At 38.8% G+C, this 25,492-nt stretch overlaps 1 protein-coding gene across 6 annotated transcripts; it reads left to right on the top strand.

The window, feature by feature from the left end:
• The first annotated feature begins 9,460 nt into the window (after window positions 1-9,460).
• LOC137948891 (uncharacterized) lies at window positions 9,461-18,031 on the top strand. 6 transcript variants are annotated; one of them, XM_068795095.1, is made up of 22 exons: window positions 9,461-9,632; window positions 9,824-9,986; window positions 10,310-10,443; window positions 12,218-12,462; window positions 12,581-12,662; window positions 12,757-12,834; window positions 12,947-13,006; window positions 13,114-13,218; window positions 13,300-13,410; window positions 13,615-13,656; window positions 13,797-13,910; window positions 13,984-14,180; window positions 14,315-14,436; window positions 14,538-14,653; window positions 14,974-15,016; window positions 15,091-15,182; window positions 15,266-15,314; window positions 16,331-16,401; window positions 16,560-16,679; window positions 16,826-16,914; window positions 17,080-17,125; window positions 17,883-18,031. In XM_068795095.1, exons 4-22 carry the CDS (start codon window positions 12,386-12,388, stop codon window positions 17,913-17,915), a joined length of 1,647 nt encoding a protein of 548 aa, XP_068651196.1. In that variant the 5' UTR covers window positions 9,461-9,632; window positions 9,824-9,986; window positions 10,310-10,443; window positions 12,218-12,385; the 3' UTR covers window positions 17,916-18,031. The 6 variants fall into 6 exon arrangements, with proteins under 6 accessions (XP_068651196.1, XP_068651200.1, XP_068651198.1 ...); XM_068795099.1 differs by having other exon boundaries at window positions 12,236-12,462; XM_068795097.1 differs by having other exon boundaries at window positions 9,875-9,986.
• The last annotated feature ends 7,461 nt before the right edge of the window (window positions 18,032-25,492 follow it).

Below are 25,492 nucleotides of genomic sequence, written 5' to 3' on the forward strand. Positions count from 1 at the left end.
ACCCCTAAGGTACTGAAATACAAGTTTACTCCATCTATTCTCTTCTCCGGTTAGCCACTCTTGATGCTATGGAGTCCATAACACACTCTATCTCGTCCTTCTGAAGGTGTGGGTAACGGTATGGTCACACGACCACTACCTCAGAACCTGGTTTCAAACAGATCATGTGGTCACAGTGCCTCATAGGAGGCAACCCTGAAGACTCCTGGAAGAGTCAGAGAACTCCTCAACCAAACCATCACTAGTACTGTCAGGCTGATCCTGTGTCTGCAAAGTGTGCATGCAGTGGGCCCTGTCCACCTGACAACCCTGTAAGAGCACCCGACTTCCGGCCAAATCAAAGCTCATGGTTTAAGCCGAAAAGTCCCACAGAATGGGCCCCAACATTTGTAACTATTTAATGCCTAATACCATATCAAATCCCGCCAGGGGAATAAAAAAAATTCCTCATTAAATGAAGTAAATCCAATGGAAAAAGTTATCGCCTTACTAATCCCATAACTAGGGACCTTCTCGCCATTGGCCACTGAGACGGTGGCTGTCGGATGAGTGTGTATCTGGATCTGGAGATGTTGTGCGGCTGTCAAACTCAGAAAATTGTGTATACTCCCTAAGTAGACTATTCTCATCAGTTCTCGGTCAATGACATGAGCTCAGACTTGCATTGTAGTAGGCGATTTCTGCTCAGTAATAGCATGCAAGGATATCTCTGGTGGTTCCTCCTCTATAATATCCTCTGGCTCCTCTGGATCCTCTGAATCCTCCACCTCGAGCCAAAAAAATCATTTACATTGGTGTCCAACCCGATACTGCTCATCGCAGTTATAACATAGATTTCTGGACCACCTTTTTGCCATCTCCGTACTCATCAATTTTTTTATAAAGCTCGATAGGGAATTACCAGGGCGGGGATCGGCTACCTGAGTCGTAGTCGGAGTGTGTCTGGATGGTGCTGCTGTAGATGCTCCCTGGTATGAATTATAGCAGTGCCCTTGCCACATGGAGGAAGTCTTCCTCTCACTCAACCAACCCGGCTTACGTTGCTGTTGTCGTTGTTCCATTGCTCGGGCCATATTCATGGCATGAGCTAAATTCGTGGGCATAAGGAGTTCTAACTCTAGCCGTAAATACTCATTGAGGCCTGTTGTGAATAAGGAGACCCGCTGGTCAACCAATACCCTCTCAACAGCATGAGCTAACTTTTCCTGGAATAGTTTTTTATATTGTTCCACCGAACCTGCTTGTCTCAATAGGACTAACTCTCCCAGGGGGTTGCTGTTGGCGGGAGGCCCAAATCTAACTGTGCAAATTTTTAAAATTCTCCCCAAGTCACTCCTGGTCTCTCTTTCTCTACTTGAGTAACCCATAACACGGGTTCATCTGTCATATGGAAAGAGGCTAGTTGCACCTTATCCCATTCAGTAGTCCCTTGGTTCAAAAAAAAAAAAAAATTCACATCTATGCAACCAAATTAAGGGATCCACAGAGGGAAACTCTAACTTGGTGTACCTTGGGACTGTGCCTCCATGCTGAGGTCCTTCGACAGCAGTGCACCCAGGCCACTGCTCCCCTCTTCTGTGATATGGTTGAGCAACCTCTCTTACCTCTGGACTCTAATGTCTCTCTGTCCTCAACTCCTGTAGCATGCTGATGACTCGACTCAACTCTTCTTCCAAACCACAAACCTTTCCCAAAACTGGTTGTGTTGTTTCAAAGCTATCTTCTATCGTTTGTATCCTGATTTGGATTTCTTCATTGCTGATATTATCCCCCATGTTACCTTGCTCTGATACCAAGTTGTTACGGTCCCGGGTCATGGATCGAGTAACACGATGTGGGATTTGTGAATCCAGCACTGGTACTGAGTTGCAGGACTCGGTATGAGGGTGAAAAAAACTCTTCCTTGTTGGTTTTCTCTCACGTGGACAATCCTCGTGATGAATGCAATATATTGATAGCTAGATATATGAATTTAATCCACCAATGTTGACCAGAATAAAGTAAGGAAGAATACCTTTTTCTTCTCACGGAAATCAGGGTTTCAACCGTGATTTGGTTGTAGCACATCAAGAGATGCAACACCTGGTGTGTAGCAAGCCTTGACCCACGTGAATGAATAATTATCCTCTCTTTCCTTGCTGGCGCCAAGCTTGGAACAGCAATTAAGCTCCTTCACGTGAATGACCAGAAAATTCTCCACTTTACTGCTCATCAAGAGGGTTAGACCCCTTGATGGTTGCTGACGTTGATGAAGAGGGAGAATCCTCTCTTTGGGCTTGGAAAAGGGGCAGGAAGCTCCTCTTCTTTGTATGGATGATGAGGGATGAATTTGGGTGAAGATGGATGGCAATGGGGGGTGAAGGATAGGTTGGATTTTTGGAGTAAACCCTAAACTCGAGATCAAGAGGTGATCTCAACCTATTTAGACTAGGTTATTCTAAAATCTCAAGGCTTACCTATTTCATTCATACATTTCCCTTAAATAGGTCACGTCGAGGAGTTTTAGGGTTAGGGTTACAATAATTCCCCATAATGCCCTTACATATAAAGTAATTAGAAATAACTCCTACTTAAAAGAATATAAGAAATAAATCCTACTCAAAGAAATATAAGAAATAGATCCTATTGAGTGAGTTGTTGTTGTCTCCTTCGTTGTGTGACTGTGCTATTGAGTCCACAACAATATGTTGAACCTGTGAAAGCAATCTTGTCCACATCCATGGGACGAGCAAGAGAAGAACCAGTAGTGGAACCAAATCCCATGATAACTGCACAATCAGGAAACGCCTCGACAAGGTTATTATAGATGTCAATTGGTAAAGGCGTAGTAACAAAAGGATATTGTGTGGTAACAGGTGCTGAATCAAGCAAACTGTGCAGCACTTTTCCAAATTTTGCATCTCCAAAAAGAATATCCACCGCATCCAGCACAACACATTTAAGATTATAGAACTCTAGAAAGCCTTCACTGAGAAGGGATCTGTAGTTTTGAAGCACCTGGGAAGCTAATTCAGCAGTTGGTACCAGAATAACCACTCAAAGATGCCTTGCTACAGATTTACTGAACCCTTGGAGTTCTCTTTCCTTCATATGTTGTATAATTGGAGCAAGATAACCCATAGAAGACTCATTTGCTTTTCTGCCCATGAATTCAACTTCTGAGTCTGAATAATGTGCAAGGTCTGCTTCTCATAGCCCATCACCCACTTGGTGGAAGTCAAAAAATAAATGTGCCCGATAAGATACCAGAATTCTTCCCTAACAGGGTAGTCCATTAGATGCAAGTCCATCAATTTCTTTGAAGAAGCTGGGAAAATGGACTACAACCCCAGTTCCAAGCACACCAAGTGTATGCTCATTAAGGATTCCAGAGGGAAGAAGATGAAGAGCAAACTTCTTGCCCTCAGAATTGTAAATAGTATGTCGAGCATTGTCACTAATGGAACCATAGGCATCAATGGCCAAACCAGTGGCAATGGTGCTCAACATTCTAAGAGCAGCCACTGCAATACCATACATAGCAGCAAGACTAAAACTGACAAAAATGTTGATTGCCATTGCAAAAATGTGAATAATGACAGACTTATATCCCAAAGCCAGCCCAAATAGAGCCATTGATGACCCACCAAGGCCATAACCAATAATTACATAAAAAAAGCCTTTCCAGTCATCTCCACAATACAACTTGAAGAGGTTTATGGCAATGAAAAGCACCAAATAAGCACCTTGCAGAAGTTCATTTGATATGAACCCCAAGAACTTGGTATTCGAAAGTCTCAAAACCTCTAAAGAAGAGAAAAAATCAAACTCAAGGAATTCTCCAGATAGCTCATTGTAACTCAGGTCCAACACTTGGAAGGTCCCAAATGATGAAAGACCACCCCCACTGATCAATGATCCAGTGAACGGATTATTGCTCAGATTCAGATACTGAATAGCCATAGAAATACCAAACAATAACTTTTGCTGCTACAAGCTGGAGCTTCGGAATAAATTCCCACTAAAATCAACATGAATTACCTGTGAAAAAAACAGATTTTTTTTAGCAATAACACTATTCAGCTGATTCGGATGTAAATCAAGCACTTCAAGTTTTGGAAGTGTAACAAACCCATCAGGGATTCTTGTAGTAAAATCATTGCAAGAGAGATGCAGATAGTTCAACCGTAAAAACTGAGATGTTAACCCAGGGAGAGACCCACGTACAATCTGAAGGCGCACAACAGAAGCTGTGGCAAAGAAAATTTCCCGCCGAAAAATTATCTGTTGTTGACTGGTAGCCCAAAACAGAGCTGGATGGTCCCCACTTGTTACACACAGTGCCCAACGAGATCAAGAGTGAGGTTGAGAGGGAGCATGAGAGGGGCTGGCCGGAAGTCAAATCCCACCAGAGTTGTTTTTCGACGGCGCCGACGGAGCCTCCTCTTCAGTTTTTGGTGGTGAACAGCAGCCCTGTGGGGCTTCGCCGCTTGTGTCCTGGATGGAACAGTCACCGGCAGATTTTCCTTCTCCAGTTTGGGACGGAGTGTGGCGTGCCGTGGGCAGGGGTGGTTTGGTTTCGGCATATCTGGGTCCCATTGCCCAACTCAGGATTTTGTCGCATGATGTCACTGCTCAGGAATTCAGAATTTCTCCTGTTTGGATTCCAATGCAGTCTGATTTTGGAAATTTGGGGTCCGATTTCGGATTTGTGTCTCCAATGGTGGAGGTCACCGCCGCTGGAGAGACAGAGGGCTCTCTAATGTCATGCTCCGCGGCTATCTCATATTTGGTTCCTGCGGCACTACACAGACTAGCAGAAATCCAAGCAATAGTTGCTCCAAACCGAAGACGGATTTGAGGAGTCTAAGCAGGGTGCATATGAGGCATAGGCGGGAGGGGAGGGTTGGGGTATTCTGCAGGGCTTGAGCCACTGCCCGGACGGGGAACCTCCCGTGAACCCAGAGAGCAGAAAAGTTGGAACATGGTCTCCCGAAACTTCTGGATCTCTGTTTGAAACTATGTCTGAAGGTCTTTAATGGTTGTACGCCCATCCGCTGGAGAGGAAGAGTCATCCAAGGTGGTCCGCTCTGATACCATGCTGATATGCCCCATTTCCAGAGATCGATCCACCCAACTTTCTCCTCTCAGTTCCATATAGGAATACTTTCAGGATGAAGAGTGGGATTTCTCTTAATCCCGAATCTGATACAGAGGCTTGTAGGCAGGGTACCAACTGGACCCGTAGGGAGACATGGTGAGGAAGAGGAAGATGAACAGTTAATGTGACTTCCAACCTGAAGACAAAATGTCAAGCTACTGGAACCGGTAGGGGTGATGAAGAACCGTGGCTGGACGGTAGATCTAAGGCAGTCGAAGGAATAAGGGTGATGGGAAAATGGAACTCAAAAAGGGAAGGATGAAGGAATTGAGGGATAACCAAGCTTTGGAGGAAGCTTGCACCTGGACCTCGTTGGGAGAGAGAATCCGATTTCAAGCCTGATGAGCGAGAGAACCCAATCTCATTTACCTATGACTCGAAGCTTCCTTTCCATTCAAATGACGCCCCTATAAATAATAGGAACACCCCCTTACACAGCCAACGCAAAAACCAAGTTCTTAATGAAATTACAAAAATGCCACCTAAGAGAATACTCAGGAAATTACATAAATTATCCTCTACGACTACCTGCTACTCTAGATGCTATGGGGTTCATAACAGTCACTGTGAGCCCATAACATCACACCCTACCTTCACGAGCCAATGACCCCAGCAGCTTTACCCGCTAGCGTCGAGTAGGGGTGCCTGCGTCCGGGATTTGCAATCTCCCGTGCCTGTCGGGAATCAAACTCATGACCAAGCGCCTACTTTGATACCTAATGTTAAGCACCTAGCCAATACTACCCAAAAGACCGGCCTATTAGGAGCGGAAGGCAAAGGTACTTAACCCCAGAACCAAGTGGGCCACTGTGAACCCATAACACGCACTTTCTACACAAGTCTGGGCCGATATTTCGATAGACTTTGTTGAGGGTCTTCCACAGTCAGCCGACAAATCAATATTATTTGTGGTGGTCGATCATTTCTCCAAGTATGCACATTTTATTCCTATGGCTTATCCATATACAGCATCACGAGAGGCACTTACTGCTTACATGGCATTCCAGAATCTATTGTTAGTGATCGAGATGCGATATTTGCCAGCATTTTCTGGCCGGAACTTTTTCTTCTGAGTGACACAAAGTTGAAATTTTCCACCTCATATCGTCCACAGACAGATGGCCAAACGGAGGTGGTTAACTGCACCATCGAAATGTATCTACGATGCGTTGTAGGCGATCGTCCAAAACACTGGGTTCAGTGGCTACCGTACACTGAATACTATTACAACACTTCATTCCACTCAACCTTGCAATTCACTCCTTACAGGGTTCTCTATATCAGGGATCCCCCTCAGCTACTCTCTTATACTCCAAGGTCCACCCGCGTGGACGCCATTGACTAGGCACTCATGGATCATGACCAGGTATTACAAAATATTATAGATCGCCTCCGGTGAGCTCAGGTTCACATGAAAGATTTCTACAATAAGGGACACTGAGATGTCTCATACGAGGTAGGGGACTACATTTGGTTAGGACTCCAATCGTACCGCCAGTAGTCCGTTGCCGGATTGCCACGCCATAAGCTCTCACCCAAGTACTTTGGGCCCTTCTCCATTATTCAACACGTGGGACCAGTGGCCTATCAACTACAACTTCCAGCCACGACCAAGCTGCATGATGTGTTTCATGTATCTCTCCTGAAACCATATGCAGGATCACCACCAACAACCACTCCATTCCTTCCTCCGGTGGACAGCGGACACGTCATTCTTACACCAAACGCGATGTTATGCGCTCGTTTGGTCAATGACCAGTGGGAGATTCTAGTCCAGTGGAGAACTACAGAACCAGACGCAATGACATGGGAACAGTTGGATACCTTCAAACAGGTCTACCCAACTTATGAACTTGAGGACAAGCTCTTTCTCCAAGGCGAGGCAGACATTGAGGACTCAATAGCTAACCGAGTCATACAACGGAGGCGCACTGAATTACAAAGTTAATATCTTTCTTTCCATATTGTTTTAAATTCGGTTTTTATGCATTATTTAAGTTAAATTGCCATAGGAGCAGAATTGTAATAATTAACCCTAAAACTATGGTTGGTGTCAACCCTACTTAGAGGGTAGGGGAATGAGAAAAAAGGCAAGTCTTGAATTAGGTTAACCATGGTTTGGAGTTCTCCTTGACGAGCTCTAGGGTTTGGAGGTCTCCTTGATGAGCTCAAGGTCCAGGTTCCCTCTTGAATCTGAATTTCCTTCTTCCCTATTTTGATTTATGTTTACATCGATCCATATCGAAGAGGAGAAGGGAATTGTTGTCCCTTTTCTGAGTTCAATCAGAGGCTTCAACCTCCCATCCATTCACAATAGCTATAAAGGGTTTCTCCCTCTCTTTCCGAGCCTGGTTTGAAGCTTCTCCATCACCACACCACGAGCAGCCATAAATCAGATTTTTTTCAGCCTCAAGATCAGCGAGAAGCCAGGTCAGGAACCCCTAACCTCAGGTCCAAGGACTGTCCAAGTTAGGGGCTTGCAGCCCTAACACGAGTAGCAGCAAAGAGGGTTCCCAAACCCTCTTTTCTGTGAGCAAAAAGGGGAACCCTTCCCCTCCTGTCTGAGCAGTAGTAGCAAGGGCCCTCTGCCCTTACCAAGCAGCAGCCTAGCCCCACAAAGGAGGTTGATTTCCTCCTATCCGAGACCAGACCAAAGAAAGGAGACTCTTTATCTGCCCTTACCAAGAGCAACTGCTCTATTACAGTGCTGGATCATAAAATACCACATCGAGTTACTCGATCCATGACTAGGGACCATAACACTAGACTTAGGATTTAGAGGAAAGGATTTCATTATCTCTGTGGGTTGACCAAGTCAACTCACAGAACCTGCTTTGATACCATGTTGAATTTATTGAAAAAAGAAATACTTCATTGACTTCATTAACTAATCATAATCAGAGTACAAGAACCTTTATTTATAATAGAGGAAGGTAGTAGAGTCCAATTACAACGCAATTACACTCAAATTCTAACACTTAAAGATAAGTCCTAACATAATTAAATAAGTCAATATAGATAAAAGACAAACATAACTCAAACTAGAACTCTTCTAGGACGTGACCATAAGATAAAGATGTCTTTGTGAGTCCTTGATCTTCTAGCATATGTGATAAAGATGCCAGCTTGTGGTAATTGTGGTGGGTCCTACTTCTTATGTGCTTGGGCCCATCTTGTGGGCCTTCCTTAGTCGTGTGGGCTGGAGCCCATTTTCCAACAAGGGCAAAATTAGATGTTGACGATTCTCCGGAGTCCTTTCTACGAACTTCCTCCACGAAAATGGTATCCCGAACATCATTAAATATCAACTTTCCGTTGCCTATAGAGTTGTTAACCGCAACCCTCATAGGCTCCCAATAATTTAGTAGTGATGACAAAAGAATTAAATCATGAACCTCATCATCAAATTTAATTTGAATGGATCTTAGACTTTCTCTTTCAGTTTCTTCCTTTCTCTTCCCCTTAGCCATCCCTCTCTCTTTCTCTCTCTTCTCCTCTCTTCCTTCTTCTTCTCCTTATCTACTCTTTCCCTCCTATTTGAAGACCTTATCATGGGATCTTAAATCCAACAACTTTGATCAATAGTTGACTTAATCATTCTTTGCACCCTTATTCAATATTTGTTATTCTTGGTTGACCTCTAGTTGATTGTATGTTGGCTTCTTGTTGACTGGTCCTCTACGATCCTTGATTCGAGCTTGAGCATAGGTCAAAATGTTTGATTTAACCAATTTTTTAATTATTGATTAAGGTACATGACTTTGAATTTTATGATCTTGATTATTGATTGATACTCACGATTTGCACCCTTGGTCATGGTTGTAAATTGTATGACTAAATTTTTATGTCGACACTCCCTTTAAGGAGAGGAAGGATGAATGATGAAATGATGAGGCCCCTCTCTCTCCTGTTTGCATGAGAAGGGAAAGGTAGGTTACCTCATCTCTTAATGAGAAGTTAATTTGAATAACGAGTATAAAGTAGGCGTTAACAATTTATAATTAATTACTCAAAAACTTCTTTATTGTGTTAATCTATGTGCTTTCCACCAGTTATAAAGTGTGATATTAGGAGCCCATTTTTTCCTGTTTCTTAATAAGAGTATTTTTTTTTTCAAGAGGATAACTTCACTGAAATTTTAAAACGAGGTTGAGTGTAGTTATTGATATTCACAATGATGAACGTGATTTTACAATATTTTTTAGTTTTTTTTTGTTGGGGTGGGGGATTTAACATGATTACCATCGTTTTTACGGTTTGAGAGGCTTGTCGATTAGCAATGTTGAACATTCAAAGAATCAAGGCTGAGTTTCTCCACTGCCACGCGCGCGGAAGTTGCTTTCATTTTCGACCTTTCATACGAGAAACTTTTTTTACTACAGATTCAATCAAGAAGCCTCGACGTCCCTTTTGACTTCCGCGAATGAATTCTCCGTCTCCCGTCGGATATTCGCTCCATCTGCTGTTCCCAAACATACATCTCCGTATCCAGGTGAAGTTTTGGCCTTCCTGCTGCTGATTTTATTCTTGCCTTTTTTCTCTTCCAGTTCTCGTCTCTTCTGCAATCTCTTATTTTTACTATCGTATTTGTTTCTTTACGAATTCTTCTAAATTTTCTTTTTATTTATCCAACGGTTGGTAAAATGACTGAACTTTAAAATGCTTCATTGTCTGCTTGCGCAGAAAAACTTTCTCTGTCGTCTTAATTCTCGTTGGCTTTTTTCCGTCGGACAGACTCGTAGGCGCTTGCAGCCGTGTGAATATTTCTCTGTCTGATCTTCAAGGAGTTTGCCCTTTTTTATTTCCCCTGCTCTCTCGTTTGCATGCCTGGTGGTAGAGATTGCTGGTGAGTTGACCCTCTCTGTCCCGCTGTTACACTTATCTTTAAACCGATTTTCTGTTTATTCCAACTTTTCTTCTTTTCTTTTTTTCTTTTTTTTTTTCCCGTAGCCGTTAACTGGGTAATTATTTATGAAGCTATTTTTTGTCCTATAGTCGTGTTTAGCAGTTCGGATGGAATTTAGCTTTTTATTTGGTGATTTCTTCGTTGACATTTTCCACTTCTATATCATCGAATTTTGGTCACATGAAAATATCAAATATTGGGCTTAGTTGATAGTGATTGCCAAATATCATCTGCGCCTTTAATTGCCCTAGCTTCATGTGCAGCATGTCGATGAACAGAAGAAAATAATTCTCATTAGTGATGTTGTATCTGTAATGTTCTCTGTAACTTTGAGATTGTAGTCTCCGATTGGCTAGATCCAGTGGTTGCTTGAACTATAGGTTCCGCCCATTACCAGGTGAGCTTTCTCGGGTTGATTGCTTTTGTATTTTGCAAGGTGCCCTTTTTTACTTTATCTATTACTTTTGATTCCATTTCTTTGAAAATTGTGGTTCTGAACATTATATAGCTTTTCACTCTTCCTGATACTCGAATTTCAATCACACTTATTGATAACCAGATCCTAGGCAAAGCCCATTTGAACACATTGTTGTTGTAGTGCCTTTCCTAGTAACTGAATGAAAATGTGAGATCAATTAATTTTAGTATTTTTCAACATACTTAAAGTAATTGTTAAGATATAGATAAAAAAGCAGAGCTCCGAACTCTGATCTCAACTTCACCTCTTCCAAAACCAGAATTATCTTGACTTTCTTAAGACTTATACATAGAGGTTTTTTCGACTTCTGCCTGCCTCGCTTCTTTCTGATCCTTGTCTTCTTTCTCTTGTGGAAGTATCGTGAAACTGAAGAAGGTGGAACAATTCACCTTTCATTCCTCTGACAACTCAAAGAAGACATGAAATGCAAGTTCAAATGCATTCATACCCAAAGAAAACACTTTGGGTGATAAAAAAAGTGTCAACCGTCTTCTAGTTCTCTATCACTGCCTTCAAGTTCTTTGCATTGTCGACTTTCAGAATCATAAATGTGGACATGCCCAACAGGATAGCAGTGAAATGCTTGTCTTTAACTTATTTTAAATCAACAATGCTCTTGAGAAAAGTCCACCAAAAGTAGGAAAGGCTGAAAAGCATCTACCAAAGTTCTTTGCTTCTGGACTTTGGAGGTTGAAGTAAATAAATTAGGCTTCAGCAGTTGAGATTTGATTTAAATGAAGTATGCAGCCTCCTTTGGGTGGGAGCTTAAGAGGAGTTTTTTAATGCAACTTATAAAGTTATTTCTTTGTAAAAGACTTTATGAGTTAAAGAGAACGAGATAGCTGGAAAATAATGACAAAGGAACCCAGCTTTTTTTTCCCAGTAGGTTGTTCAAGTTCAACAATGGATTGCACCACAGTCAAACTGAAATAAACAAACTGCTAGGCTTGGTGGTTGCTTGGTGGTTTGTGTGCTTTTTATAACATTGGTTAAAAAATGAAGCTCTAATTTTCTTTGGAAAATGCCAAATTAATAGCTTAGCTTTTAATGCACAGAATGCTCCTTTCCTTTTCGTCTATTCATGAGGTAAGTTATAATAACCCTAAAATTACTCTTTCACTCCACAAAACTAATTTTCCATGCATTATCTGACATTTGCTTGATCCCCATGGCCCAAGCATACTTTTCCAGATTGAGGTGAATTTCAACCTTCCGTGACCTCCTTTTACAGCCAAAGAAAAAAGTTGCCAATTTCCTGAACCCTCCCAAGATTTTGTCCTTTTTTTATTACATTTTTTTATTTAACTTACTTTTTTTAGGGCTGTTTCTATGCTTGAGTTTTTATCTCTCTTCTCTTTCTTAAATAATATGGAATAAAAATACAGTGCCAGGGATGTTACTATTAGTAGTTCATGAGGGTTCTATGAAGTAGTGCTTTGAAGGTTAGCATGATGTGGTTTGCATGTTCTCCTTTTCTAGGAAGTATGTGGAAATTAAGTCAGTAATGTGATGCAGCATTCATTATGATTCTCTAACTTTTTGTACCTCTTCATGTTGGTTAAGGAGGCGTTGTTTACTACTTCATGTGTTTCTAGTTTTTGTTTTCTTAGTTTCTACCTTCTTGTTGCATATTGCGTTCCTTGGTAAATATTATGCTAATTACCTGCCAAACTCTTGTGCTTAACTGTAACAGTGATATGATGTAATTTAGGCTTTGGCTGGCTGGAAACAAAATATAGCAGAGGAAAAGACTTGGCCTTCTGGAGATAAAATCCAAGGAAGGTCATGTGTACAGCCTATTCTTGACAAGAATATTCTATATAGTTTATTTTTTCTTTAAGAAAATTACCATCCCAATGTAATGGCATTTTCTGCAAGTTCTATGCACGGAAACAGTGAGGATGGGATCAGATTGCCAGCCTCTGAATTGTTAAACAGGTAATTTCAATCACTGTGTGAAGGTTTCTTTTGTATTAACAATTAGATATTTGGGATTTGATCAAAATCTTCTTTATTATGATGCTGGATTTAAATACTAAATTGTTGTTGCTCTCAGGAGTCATGCAGAAAGAACCTCTGGGCCTAGAAATTTGCGAGAAGATGAACATCTCACCCATCTTCCTGACCGGGAGACCATGGTTACTGTTCCTTATGCTCTTACCATAAAATGACTCAAAACTGTGTTAACGTTCTGACTGTAACTTTTTGTTGCAATTCTACATTATTATTCAGGAGCTTCTATCAAGAGCTAAAATACAGAAGGAGGAGATCCAACGTCTTCAAGACCAAATTTCTGAAGCATGTATAAAGGTGCAATGCTTAAATAAAATTAATCAGTGCATATATATGTCAACAATTAAATGACTAAGTAGCACAGACATACTAGTTGCATGTAAATATGTTGGAGGGTTTTGGTTTCCAGGAGCTGCAGTTACTGACAGAGAAATATGCCCTGGAGAGGAAATTATCTGATTTGCGAATGGTTTGTATGCATCTCAGAGAGACGGAAAGCCAATATTCTGCTTATAGAAAATTCTAGATTTTACTTACATGGGATTAATAAATAGATATTTGTTGTTCGAGAGTCAGGCCCTTGATGAAAAGCAGAATGATGGCATATCTTCTGCTTTGAAGGAACTTGCTCACAGAAAGGGTTCTCTTGAGGAAAATCTCAAGCTAGCACATGAGTTGCAGGTAATAACTTCTGTTGTAGCTCTAAGAAACCCTGCTTTATGCTTTTCTTGTGTAGTTAATGACTAAATAGTTATCATTCAGGCTGTAGAGGACGAGAGGTATATCTTTACATCTTCCTTGCTCAGTTTACTGGCTGAATATGGAATAAGACCTCATGTTATACATGCTGCTTCTATTACCAATGGAACAAAGGTAACAACTGCATGATTGGTCACTCATGAGCTGTAGTTCACAAAAATAATTTATTGCTTTCTCTTTCTCTTTCTCTCTCTCTCTCTTTTATTCCTTGACTTATCATATTTTCTTGGGGTGATTCTTCTTCAATTCACGGTGTTTGTTCTTGAGCAATCCAAATTACTCATCTAACTTTACCAAATTGTCTTCAAACTTTGCCAGCTTTTATATCATCAGTTGAACAGAAAGCTTAGAAATTCCCAAGTAAGTTACTATCCCTGTGTATATGTCATTGCTATCACCATTGCAGCTGAATGTTGTGTAAATTGAAAGTGATAACTTCTCTTCTTTATTTGGTCCCTTTCTTCTTCTAAATAATGCTCTAAAAATTTATTTTGATGCAGGTGACTGTTTTAGATATAAAAGACACAATCACAAATCATCCCATGGGCTTCTCCTCTAATACAGACCGTCAAATATCTAGTGTCTCCAAGAGTCTACAACCTCAAACATTTATGGTATTGTTTTGATAAGATGTTAAGAGATCATACTATACTAATTTATTTCCTAATTAAAGTTTCTCTAGTGTAGGTTCCAAATGCTCCCAGCTATCATCAGTACAATCTCTATCCACATGCTAGTCAATTAGGAAAAACATCTTATATGCCAAGACTAGTTCAAGACCATGATTTGTTGGAAACTAGAGAAACAAAGAATGATGCAGGTTCTGGGACCCGAAATCCATATGGGGATGAAAATCTGTGGGAATTTTCAACATCTCCTTTGAGGTTAGTATTTGTTTTAATTTCATATAACATTCATGTTATCTGTTTAACTGCAACCATTCCCTAAGAGGCAGTAGAGTTTTAAATGTATATTAAGTGGGCAGCTTTCAGTTATTTATACAGTTTATTCACAACAGAGATATTGATGTCTTTGGAGATCTCAAGGAGAGCAGGATCCGCAAGGGCTCCACTGATAATGTGGCTGTGGATATACATTATCAAATGCCTCCTGTGAACGAAGAGCAGTCATCTACTGATGGTAAATTACAGTTCATGTTTTTACATGCTTAATTTGTGGCAGCAAATATTACCAGTAGAAAAGAAAAGTAAAAAAATAAATATGTATTTATTTTTTGACAGGTGATGGCTTCTTACCTAGTATAGAAGGGTTTCAAATTATTGGTGAAGCCAAACTAGGAAGTACACTACAAGCATGCGGATATCCTACAAATGGAACTTCTCTTTGTATGTTTCAGGTAGTTGGGATCTCCTTTATTTGTTATCAGGCAGCCTTGGTCTGTTCAACTGGTTTAAAGACTGTACACAGTGGTTGCGCTTATTCTGTCACTTTGCATCCTAAACTAGCTTGTGGACACATTTAAACCGGGAGGATGGCTGTCCTCTTCATATAAAGAAAGTCTTCCAATCATTTACTATTTCTGACGAATAATGCTAATCAGACTACATTTAGTTTTGTTATTGAATTTGAAAAAAAAAAGATATTGCAGTTTCAGTGGGCTGTGACAAATCTGACTTTTTTCTTTTGATGTGAATCAAACTTGACTTATGTATTTAGTGGGTTCGTCATCTTCAAAATGGTACCAGACAGTACATTGAGGGTAAGCAATCCTTGCAAATCGTAACTATGCCTGGAATTTTTGTAGTTATTGTTTAGTTTTGTTCTATCATCCAGGAGCCACAAACCCAGATTATGTAGTAACTGCGGATGATGTTGATAAGCTGATAGCTGTTGAATGTATCCCTATGGATGATGGTGGAAACCAGGTTTTCTTGATAGCATTTCTTGGGTCTCTTGCTATGATTCATGAATTATATTTTTAAATACTTACATAGAAATGAACTTGCAGGGGGAGCTGGTGAAAATTTTTGCCAACAATCAGAGGAAAATAACACGTGGTATGTGTGGCCTTTTTTGAAATTCCAAGTTTGTATTCATGGAAGACACAGCAAATATAAGTTTGTGTTTATTTAATTATATATCATGGGCTAGTGCATAGAATTTTTTTTTAAATTGTGTATTCAACCGTAGCTCAATGCCACATTTGGAGTTTTCATCAGTTGAGATCTTCAGTTCAATTCAAGGGTAACAGGTATTTTTGTGGGTGGGTATCTGAAAGACAAGACAGAAAAAAAGAATTGCAGGAGCCATATTTATTTGACTTGGCTGTATGTCTTATTATTATCAGTTGTCCAGATGTTGGCACGGTTTGGCTCATTTATGAGTGGTTCTTATCTTATGTGAACTTTACGATGCAACGGTCTATCGGATCTATATAAACACTGCATAAGAGAATGTCCTGTATCATGACAAGTTTTTTATGTGGTTGCTTCTGATTATCAGATACCTTGAATCATGGTGATTTGTTATTTGGGTAACCTTGAACCATGCTGGGTTGTTTAATTTTTATTTGTATTGTTGAATGCTGATAATGCACATGCTACTCCCTTGCCCTGGTGAGGCTTGAACAAAAGACATCATCCACATTGAGTCTAGCTGATTACTAGGTGCCTTTTCTCATGCTGTTCTGGGTTATGTGGCATATAAATATTTTGCTGTTCCATAATTTTTGGGAATTGATGTGGTACTTTTGTTTCAGATGACTCATATTGTTGAACATGGATTAGAAAGCTACAAAGCTTTACAGAAATGAAATATTCTTATTGTTCATAACAGCTGAATTTTGCATGTATTTTAGTTGTATAAGTTTTTAGTAGTGGTTATAGCATCTGTTAAGCCTCTGAAGGATATTTTTGACATTATTTTTCAGTTCTTATATCAAACCTTGATCAGCACCATCATCATTTTATTAGTTTGAAAATGTAGGAATTCTTTTTTTTTTGCAAACTTTAAAAATTTCTTGGAAACAATTTCTTGTGGGTCTTCTAATATAGGTTTGTGTATGCATTTGCAGATCCTAAAATGCAGCGAGATATTGAAGCTTATGTTTCGGCTGGCCGAGCAACTTTTAATATTCTAATGCTGGTCTGCTCATTTCCTTTGCTTTTCATTTTCTACTCAAAGAGTGTTCTTTCAGCATGTTCTTACTTTCATTGTCTCCCAGTCCACATGCAATGTTGTCTTCAAGGATTGCTTCCAAAGAGCAGCTGTCTCATATTCTGAAAATATTAATTTTCCATCAGGTAGATTCTTCGGAGGGTTGGGAGCCAGCAACTTTGATTTTGAAACGATCCAGTTACCAAGTAAAGAGCAATAGTATGGATCCTGTGGTAATTGAAGAGAAATACTCACCCGAATTATCTGTATGTTCTTCACTCTAATTGTTTGTTTGTGTTAGAGTTTAGTAAATCCTCCATCATGTTTTGAAAGTGCTACTTCTGTTATAATCAGAGTTAGGTTAGCATAGTTGACAACATTTCCTGACATAGTTGTGTTATCAATTTCACAGATAAAAATTCCAAGTGGGCTGTCTACACAATTTGTGTTAACATGTTCTGATGGGACTTCTCACCCTTTTAGTACAAGCCATGATGTTCGGTAATTCATGTTAATTTTTGTCAAAATTTTATTAGCTACTAATGCTAATCCTCCTACCTTCTACCTCCTGTTACTGAATCTCCATTGCATAAAAATGGTTGATAAGTTCTGTTGCTTTTAATTCTGCTTATGTGCCTTATTTGTTGGTTTAATTCAACATTGTAGAATGCGTGATACTCTGGTGTTGACCATGAGAATCTTCCAAAGCAAGGTATAGTTATCTGAAAACCTGAATCTAAATTTTCTTATGCTTGAGCTTAGAGTTTTAATCAAATAGCTTATCTGAGTATGAAATAACAATGTTGAGAAATGTTCAAGGCAGACAAGTTTAAAATTCTTGTGTGTGTGACACTGGTACTGTAATTACTTTGCAGCAAATAAACTTCCAACTGATAAACTACCTAAGCAGATTGAAGAAAATCATGAATTTTGTGTTTGTAAGGATGCTACCAGGAAATTTCTTGTTTATGACTTCTCCATTTAATCAATAATATGTATAAGCTCACAAGATGTTCATCTCACCCGATTTGACCTATGTAGGGGAGATTATCATTTGAAATAGTTTCTTACTAGTTATATATTTCTGTAATTTATTTCTCTTTGGTAGAACTTTGTGGCAGCCTCATAATTTCGATATCAGCTCTGCGGGATTCATCCTGGATAAGTGGCCAAAATAGTATTGCATAAAATTAAGAAATAAAGTTACTTTGAATATGGTCTACTATACACAAATAGACCACCTAGATATCTGAAAAATCTGTGGGACATGGAACCCAAGACCCCACATAAAAACCCTCCAACCTACTTTTCTGGGTGGAAGTTAGAATGCAGCTCCGATAAACTGTGCTTGAGTTATTATGTTTGTTCTCTGGCCTCTATGCATCATCATCATCTATCATTTTCTGACCATTTTCAACCGCTCATTAGGTCTTCATTACTCATATTTTTTGGCTTCTTTTTCCATGCAGGCATTAGATGACAAGAAGAAAGGGAAAGCATAGTGCTCATTCTTTCATTTGGATCAGTGTACACTATATGATCATTCTTTGCTGCAAAGCTGTATTCTTAATAAGGCAGACACTTAGTTGTGTAGAAATAAGTTACTTTTGGCACTCCAGATTAGAACGTTTGTCCTAAGACTCGTAAAATCTAGCCGGAAGCATATTCACGAGTTCAGTCAAGTTATTTAATGGCGTGAAAAAGAATAATTGTAACCCATTAATACCAAGTCCCTAACAGGTGTGGATATGTCGCTTCATTGATGAACAATACGACATGCCTTTTGCTCCGAGGCCACTGTTGATGCTCTCTGGTTTTGGTGCAAAATTGAACCACGCGAGTTGGGATTTAATTGACAAAAACTTGTGGGGAGTGAATAATTGGATGATAATACATCCAATGAAGACCTAAGGTGAGAATAGACTCAATGTTTGATGAGTAATGGGTAAGAGGTATTTTATTAATCTGATTATTTGAGATTTATTTTGTTACCTGCTTTATTTGGAATGGATAAATGGTGTTATTATGCATTTATTTACTTGGTTATTGTTGGTAAATAGATAAATAAATAGACATAATTTTAGATATAATATTCAGATCAAGATCGAATTCTTAAAATTATGTCAAAACATAAAACACTTATGTACAGAATATTTATCAAACAGAGTTTTATCTGTCTAATTAAATGTTTTTAAATTAAATCGACTTTTTTTATATAAAAACAGCGTTTTTAGAAGTGGCTAAAAATTACAAAATTATTTTTATTTTTATTATGTAATTGGATTATCGCCCATATTGTTTCTATTTGATAAACAATATACGGGTAAATGGATAAATTTTTATAGCGGTAAGGATGTATAAACTGGTTAATTTGCAAAGAGGTGTAATTGTAAGCTCGATAGCAAGAAATGTGCAAAATATCAAGGGTATGTGGTATTATTTATGATTGGTCCTTTGATTCGATTGATTTTTGTTGGTCTAGCAGTTGCTTGAATGGTTGAATTCGAGTATTAACTCTAGTTTGAACTTGTTATTGACCATTTATGATGTGTGGTGAGGGAGCTTGGTATGGTAAAGCTGCACAAAATGCCTACAAGGGATGGAATTTGGGCAACATTGTAACAAAAAAATTTGCTTAAAGCAAACTATAAGATCCAATATTTTTTTTTTGGAAATTCAAGATTTAAAATTTTTGATAGATTTTTTCTTTTCTAAGATCCGAATCTCGACTCCCAATAACTCCGATAGAGTTTCTTCTTTTGAAAAGCCCTCATCAACAACTTTTTAAAAAAATGTCCCTTCTAAATTTTCTATAGGATGACATAGCTTCTCCTCTTGTAAATCCCCCTTTTTGGTATAATTGATTTCTATTTATAGGCCAAGAGCAAGTATGAAAGAGTTTTACATGGCTCTCACACTAAGAAGTTTCACAATGCTAAAAAATTAATATGGTGGAGTCTGACAAGAGTTTCATAGTAGAGTCAATTAAAGGTGTTGTAGTTACATTAATCTTCTATTTATGTTCAGTTGTTTAATTGTTCTAAGACTTGTCTTTAAGTGCTTAACTTTGGGTATAACTGGGACAAGGGCAATTTAGTTCTAATTGGATTCTTCTTGTTTCTTCTATTATAAATAGAGGTTCATTATATTCAAATTACAAGAAGTTAATGAAACATTTCTCTTTTCCAGAAATTCAACATGGTATTAGACCAAGTTTTGTGAGTTGACTTGGTCAACCCAAAGAGATAATTTGATCCTTTTCTTATCTAACATCTCTAGTAGTTTAGGTTCATATTCTATCTTTTTTCTTTCTTACCTGTCTCGATACTCGTTATTATCTTGGCATTAGCACCTTCATACTGAATTTTTCATATTGAAAATTCTATATTGAAGGAAATATATTCGAGTTTACTTCCCAATGCAAAAGAATTTTGGAAATCAGAGTTTCTACAAAGAGAAATAGATATTTGAAATAGCAAAGGACAACTGCAAGAGATGTGTGAGCAACAGCTTCAAATATTGAGGCATTTTATATTGTTGAATTTAGGACCTCATGATTAGAACCTCGAACATTGTGGTGAGAGAGAAAGAGAAGAAGAAAGAGAGAGGAGAAGAAGAGAAGAAAAGAGAAGAAAAGAGAGCAAGAGAGGACCCCGACCAAAGGAAGAGAGAGACAAAGCTTGGGACAAGAGGGAGATCTTAGGGACGGATTGAGAGAAGGGGGGAGAGACTTAATGCTCTACCCCAAGCCAAGGGCCTCTATTTTTTTTTTCTTTTTTTTGAGATGATGTTACAATGTCTATAATGCCCTTAGGGCTACAAGTTTTACATAAGAAAAAACATAAGCATACATGTTCTTTTTGACTAATTACATCCTTGTGCTATCTTTATGAGATGACTTCTTATTTACCATCATGCTACCTCTCTTGGATGTGTGGACCTTCTCTTTGGTCGTGTGGACTTGAGTCCATCTTCTAACACTCCCCCTCAAGTAGGGGGTGAGTAAACATCATAATTGCCCTCTTGCTACAAATGGTGGATAAGATCTTGTGAGTGACTGGCTTTGTGAAGATGTCTGAAACTTGTCCATGTTATGAGATATGTCTGAGGGATAATATGCTGGCTTGGAAATTTTCTCGTATAAAGTGGCAGTCCACCTCAATATGTTTTGTTCTTTAATGGAAGATCAAATTCGATGTGATATGGATAACTACTTGATTATCACAATGTAGATCCATAGAAACTCCTTCCAATTCAGTAAGAAGGGATCTGATCCATAGAAGCTCACTGACTGTCTGTGTCATTGCTCTGTATTTTACTTCTGCATTGGACCTTGCAACTACATTATGTTTCTTCATGTAACCAAGTTTCCTCCAACCATTATACAATACCCAGAAGTGGTCTTTCTATCATCTGAGGATCTGGCCCAATTTGCATTTGAGAACCCTTCTCTGTTGAAGTGACCATGGTTTTTATAGAAAAACCCACTTCCTGGAGCTCCTTCAAATATCGTAATATTCTTTGTAAAGCTTGTCAATGAGAAGTTGTGGTTTGTGCATGTATTAACTTACGACACTTACTGTATATGATATATTCGGTCTTGTTACGGTGGGGTAAATAAGTTTCCCCACAAGTCTTTGATATTTTTTCGATATCCACATCTTCTCCAGAGCATGCAGATAGCTCGTTATTTGAATCCATACAAATATTTGTTGGTCTACTCCTCATCATTTCTCTTTCCTCAAGTAGATCAATGACATATTTTCTTTGAGATAGTATGATCCCATGCTTGGACTGTAACACCTCAATACCTATAAAGTATTTAAGTAGTTTGAGGTATTTTGTTTTGAACTCTTCACATATCTTCATTTTGGCCTCTTTAATGCCTTCTAAATCATCGCCGGTTAAGACAGTATCATCTACATAGATTGCCAAAAGTACTTTCCATTTGGGGGTGTCTTTAATAAATACAGAGTGATTGATTGAGCATCGATGAAATCTGACCCGTATTAGTGCTTGGCTAAATTTATCAAACCATGCATGAGGAGATTGTTTCTGACCATATAGAGATTTCCTCAATCTACATACTGACTCCCCTTCAACTACAAATCCAAGTGGCTGTTACATATATATTTCTTCTTTAATATCCCTATTCAAGAAATCATTTGTTTACATCAAGCTGATATACTAGCCAATAGGAGTTAGTAGCAAGGGATAACATAATACGTACTGAGTTAAATTTGGCCACTGGAGGTGTTGGAAGATGGGCTCAAGCCCACAAGCTCAAGACAAAAAGCCCACACATCAAAGGAGTGGCTTATGTGTAAAATATGGTACTTTCCATAAAGATGGCATAGAGGTGCAAATATGTGTTCCTTTTATGTCTTTTGTTTTATCAAGTTGTAGCCCTAAGGGCATTGTAAAATTATAAATAAAGGTATTGTCCCAGAGGTAGAGCATTGAAGCCCTCTCCTCTCCTTCCACATATTTGTCCAACCCTCCTCTTTCTTATTTGACACAAGCCCTTCTTCCCTTAATCCAAACTTTCTCCTTCTACATTCTTCTTCTTCTCCTCTTCTTTCTCTCTTCTTCTTCTTCTTCCTTGTTGATCTAAAGTTCTTCTCATGGGATCCTAACTTCTACATGGTATCAGAGCAAGGAGTTTAAGATCCCACTTGACGACGTAGTTATGAAATATGTCCAAGAAGTTGGTAAAAGGAGTTCAACCATGAAGAGATAAGTTAATTCTCTTCTTCCTTACATTTTTTTTCTTTTTATTTACATACTCCTTTACGTTTTCTTCTTCTTCTTGAACTTTGAATCACATCAAGTCAAGATGATCTTCATATGTTGTGAAGATTTATTTTTAAGACTAAAATGATGTTATAATCTTGTTCTTCATGTAGATCAATTACAAGCTTGATCAAGATCAATTGCTACTTATTTCTTATCAAGATTGATGTTTGAGATTCAGTTACCTTTATGTAACTTCGATCAATTTCATTTGAGGTGGAATTCCAGCACATGTTGCGGTAAATTCTCCTACTTGATGTTGCTCATGGGATTGTGTTATGTTGTTGGATTCCCGTTACATGTTTGATGAAATTCCAACTCTCACTTATCCCTATTATTTTTGTTGTTCTTGAACTTCAATTCATTTTTTTACATTGAAGTATTCCCATAAGCTGAAGATAAGTTTCCTTCCGAGTGTCTTGATTTGCCTCTAAGTTTTCTCTAAATATTTTTTTGCTATCGGTTTGTGTTGGAGTTTGGATTAAGGCCTAAGTTGTTGCATCTACCTTCTCTTTTTTGTTTTTTCCTTTAAGAATATAAGAGGAATTAAGTGATGGCTGGATCTTATTCTTACTTGGCAAAAGCAAAAATTTGTTGATAATTTGGTGCTTACTCTCGTGAAAAAAATTATGTTCTCCTTTTCCCTCTATTGTTGGTGACTAATTTGGTACACGGGTTCTTCAAATTACATTGAGTAATTGTTATTTAAAGAAGGCCCCTGCCCTTGACCTCTACATTTACCTTGCCTCATCATGGAGAGTGGACACACCAATAATAAGAGTGACATACTCCACATTACTATGATTCCACTAAGAGGTCTCTCCAATTACCTTAACTGGTCACAATTGGTACGAAGGGTTCTCATTACTCGTGACCAATTTAAGTCATGTGATCAAAATCCCTCCTCCAATTGATGAAGAAAATGAAGCCTACCACAAGTGGGTTAAAAATGATAACATGGTTATCAGTTGGCTCATCAATAGCATGGAAGAGCATGTAGCTAACAATGTGGTCCACTTGGAAACAACCAAGGACATTTGGGACACTTGTGCTAAACTTTACTCGAGTACTACCTCATTACAAAGAGTATATGATTTCTTACAAAGTATGCTGCATATTAAACACGGAGATAAAATCCATGAATTTTGACTCGATTTTGGGGCCTTCTCCAAGAATGGAAAATAGTTCAGCCGTAATCCACTGACATTGCTATTCATGAATGACAACGAGAGGCCTTGGCAACAACTATTTGCTTGTCAAATATTAAGCCTTACATTGATGTAGCAAAGACCCAGCTTCAAAGTTCCTCTGCTCTTCCATCCTTCGATGAAATCAGTGCTACGTTACTATGGATACCTGATCTATCCCCCTCCTTCTTCGGTTAATGCTCCATCAGCTATGTTCTCCGGCAATCGGGGTACATCATACTCATATTGAGGACGAGGCAGAAATATGAGAGGGGGTAGAACTATGAAGGGGGCAGAAAATAGAGGTGGTTGATCGGGTTCGAATAATTCCCATACTAAGCCTCGACTTTGCACTTACTGTGGTGGTTAGAACCACGTTGTGGAAACATGTTGGAAACTTCATGGCAAGCCTGATTGGGCCATGACTAACCCAATCTCTGTTAATGTTGAGAAAAGTGAAAAAAAAGGTTGACTCTCACTCCGAAATGTGACTCTGACTACTGAAGACTATGTTGCATTTCAGAAGATGAAGTCCTTAATGAAATCTTCCATTCCTCCATTATCTACTGCCGCTACCACTATTGCCTCAGGTATGCTTTCTTCATTGTCATCCTCTTCATCTTGGATCATCGACTTTGGGCCTCCGAACATCTGTCCAGTAAAAAACACTTGTTTCAGTCAGTATCTCCTTGTCTTCAGCGGAAATTCATTACTATTGCTAATGGTACCCAAACCAAGGTCCTTGGTAAAGGTTCTTTCTCTCTTACCTCGTCTATTCCTCTTCAAGATGTTTTTTTTTGTCCCTCAATTTCCTTTAAATTTTCTTTCTGTTAGTCAATTAACAAAACAATTGAATTGCTCTGTCACCTTCTCACCGTCTTCTTGTATATTTCAGGATCTCACAACGAAGCGGCTGATTGGTGGCGGCCATGAAAAGGGGGGCTTGTACTACTTCACTCTTCCACCATTAGCTGCCTTATCATCCACTACATTCGAGGCCCAACTTTGGCCCAACTGGCTTGATCATCCGTCTACCTCTTCACTTCATTTTTTTGCTTCCTTCTTTTAAAGTACTTTCTACTTTTAGTTGTGAGGTTTGTCAATTAAGTAAACACATTAGGAGTACATATTCTCCTCGTCTTACAACTACAAGTGTTGCTCCTTTTGACTTAATACATTCTGATGTATGGGGACCATTATGCATCTCAAATATTTCCAAAGTTAAATATTTTGTCATTTTTTTATGATTTTACCCGAGTGACTTGGTTATATTTATTTAAAGAACGTTCAGAAATTCTTCCTCTGTTTAAAAATTTTCACGTTATGGTATTGAAACAATTTGGGAAGAAAATTCAAATCCTTAGGTCTGATAACGTTAAGGAATATTTGTCTAATGAATTCAAATCATTTTTTGAGGGTAATGGGCTTATCTGTTACGGTCCCTAGCCATGGATCTAGTAACTCAGTGAGTTGAATATGAATCCAGCACTGTTTGAGAGTTTCTTATCACGTTTTTGTGAAAAGAACTCTCTTATACTTCTCCTTTCACGTTAGGATTGAAAAGGATTTTCCTTTTTTCAATTATATATGCAACTAACAAGTTAAAGGATTGTTTAAGCACTCAGATATGAAACCCCTCTTTTATGATTCACGTCAAGAGGGTTTTACTTGCTGTAATGACTCAAGAACAACCCCTTTCTCTTTACTGAATTCATTCCCCTTGCAAAGGAGTTTCCTTTTCTTAATTATGAAAAAACCCAGCTAGTCAAGGAAGCTCCTTGAGGATCCAACGTGGAACCCCCTTTCTTATGGCTCATGTCAAGGTAGGGTTTCCAATTTCATGTAGCACTGGTTCCTTACGTAAAAGAGAAACATAAATCTAATCTTAATGCTTGGAATAAGATTAGCAAATACCTCTTGATGTAAACACCAATCCAGAAACCAGAATTTGTCCTCCTTCTTGGTTAGCTCACTCCAACCCTTCTCCCTTTCTGGAATTTTCGTGAAAGAGATGACCTTCTCTTGCAGCTCGAACGAGAAAGGTAATTCCTCTTCCTTTTCCTTCCAAGATCTCCTCAAAGACTCCCCAATGGATGCAG

This window comes from Aristolochia californica, unplaced genomic scaffold, assembly GCF_029961685.1.
Source record: "Aristolochia californica isolate CCGP_79_NKW_82.1479 unplaced genomic scaffold, dmAriCali1.0.hap1 SCAF_13, whole genome shotgun sequence".
Taxonomy (NCBI): Eukaryota; Viridiplantae; Streptophyta; class Magnoliopsida; order Piperales; family Aristolochiaceae; genus Aristolochia; species Aristolochia californica.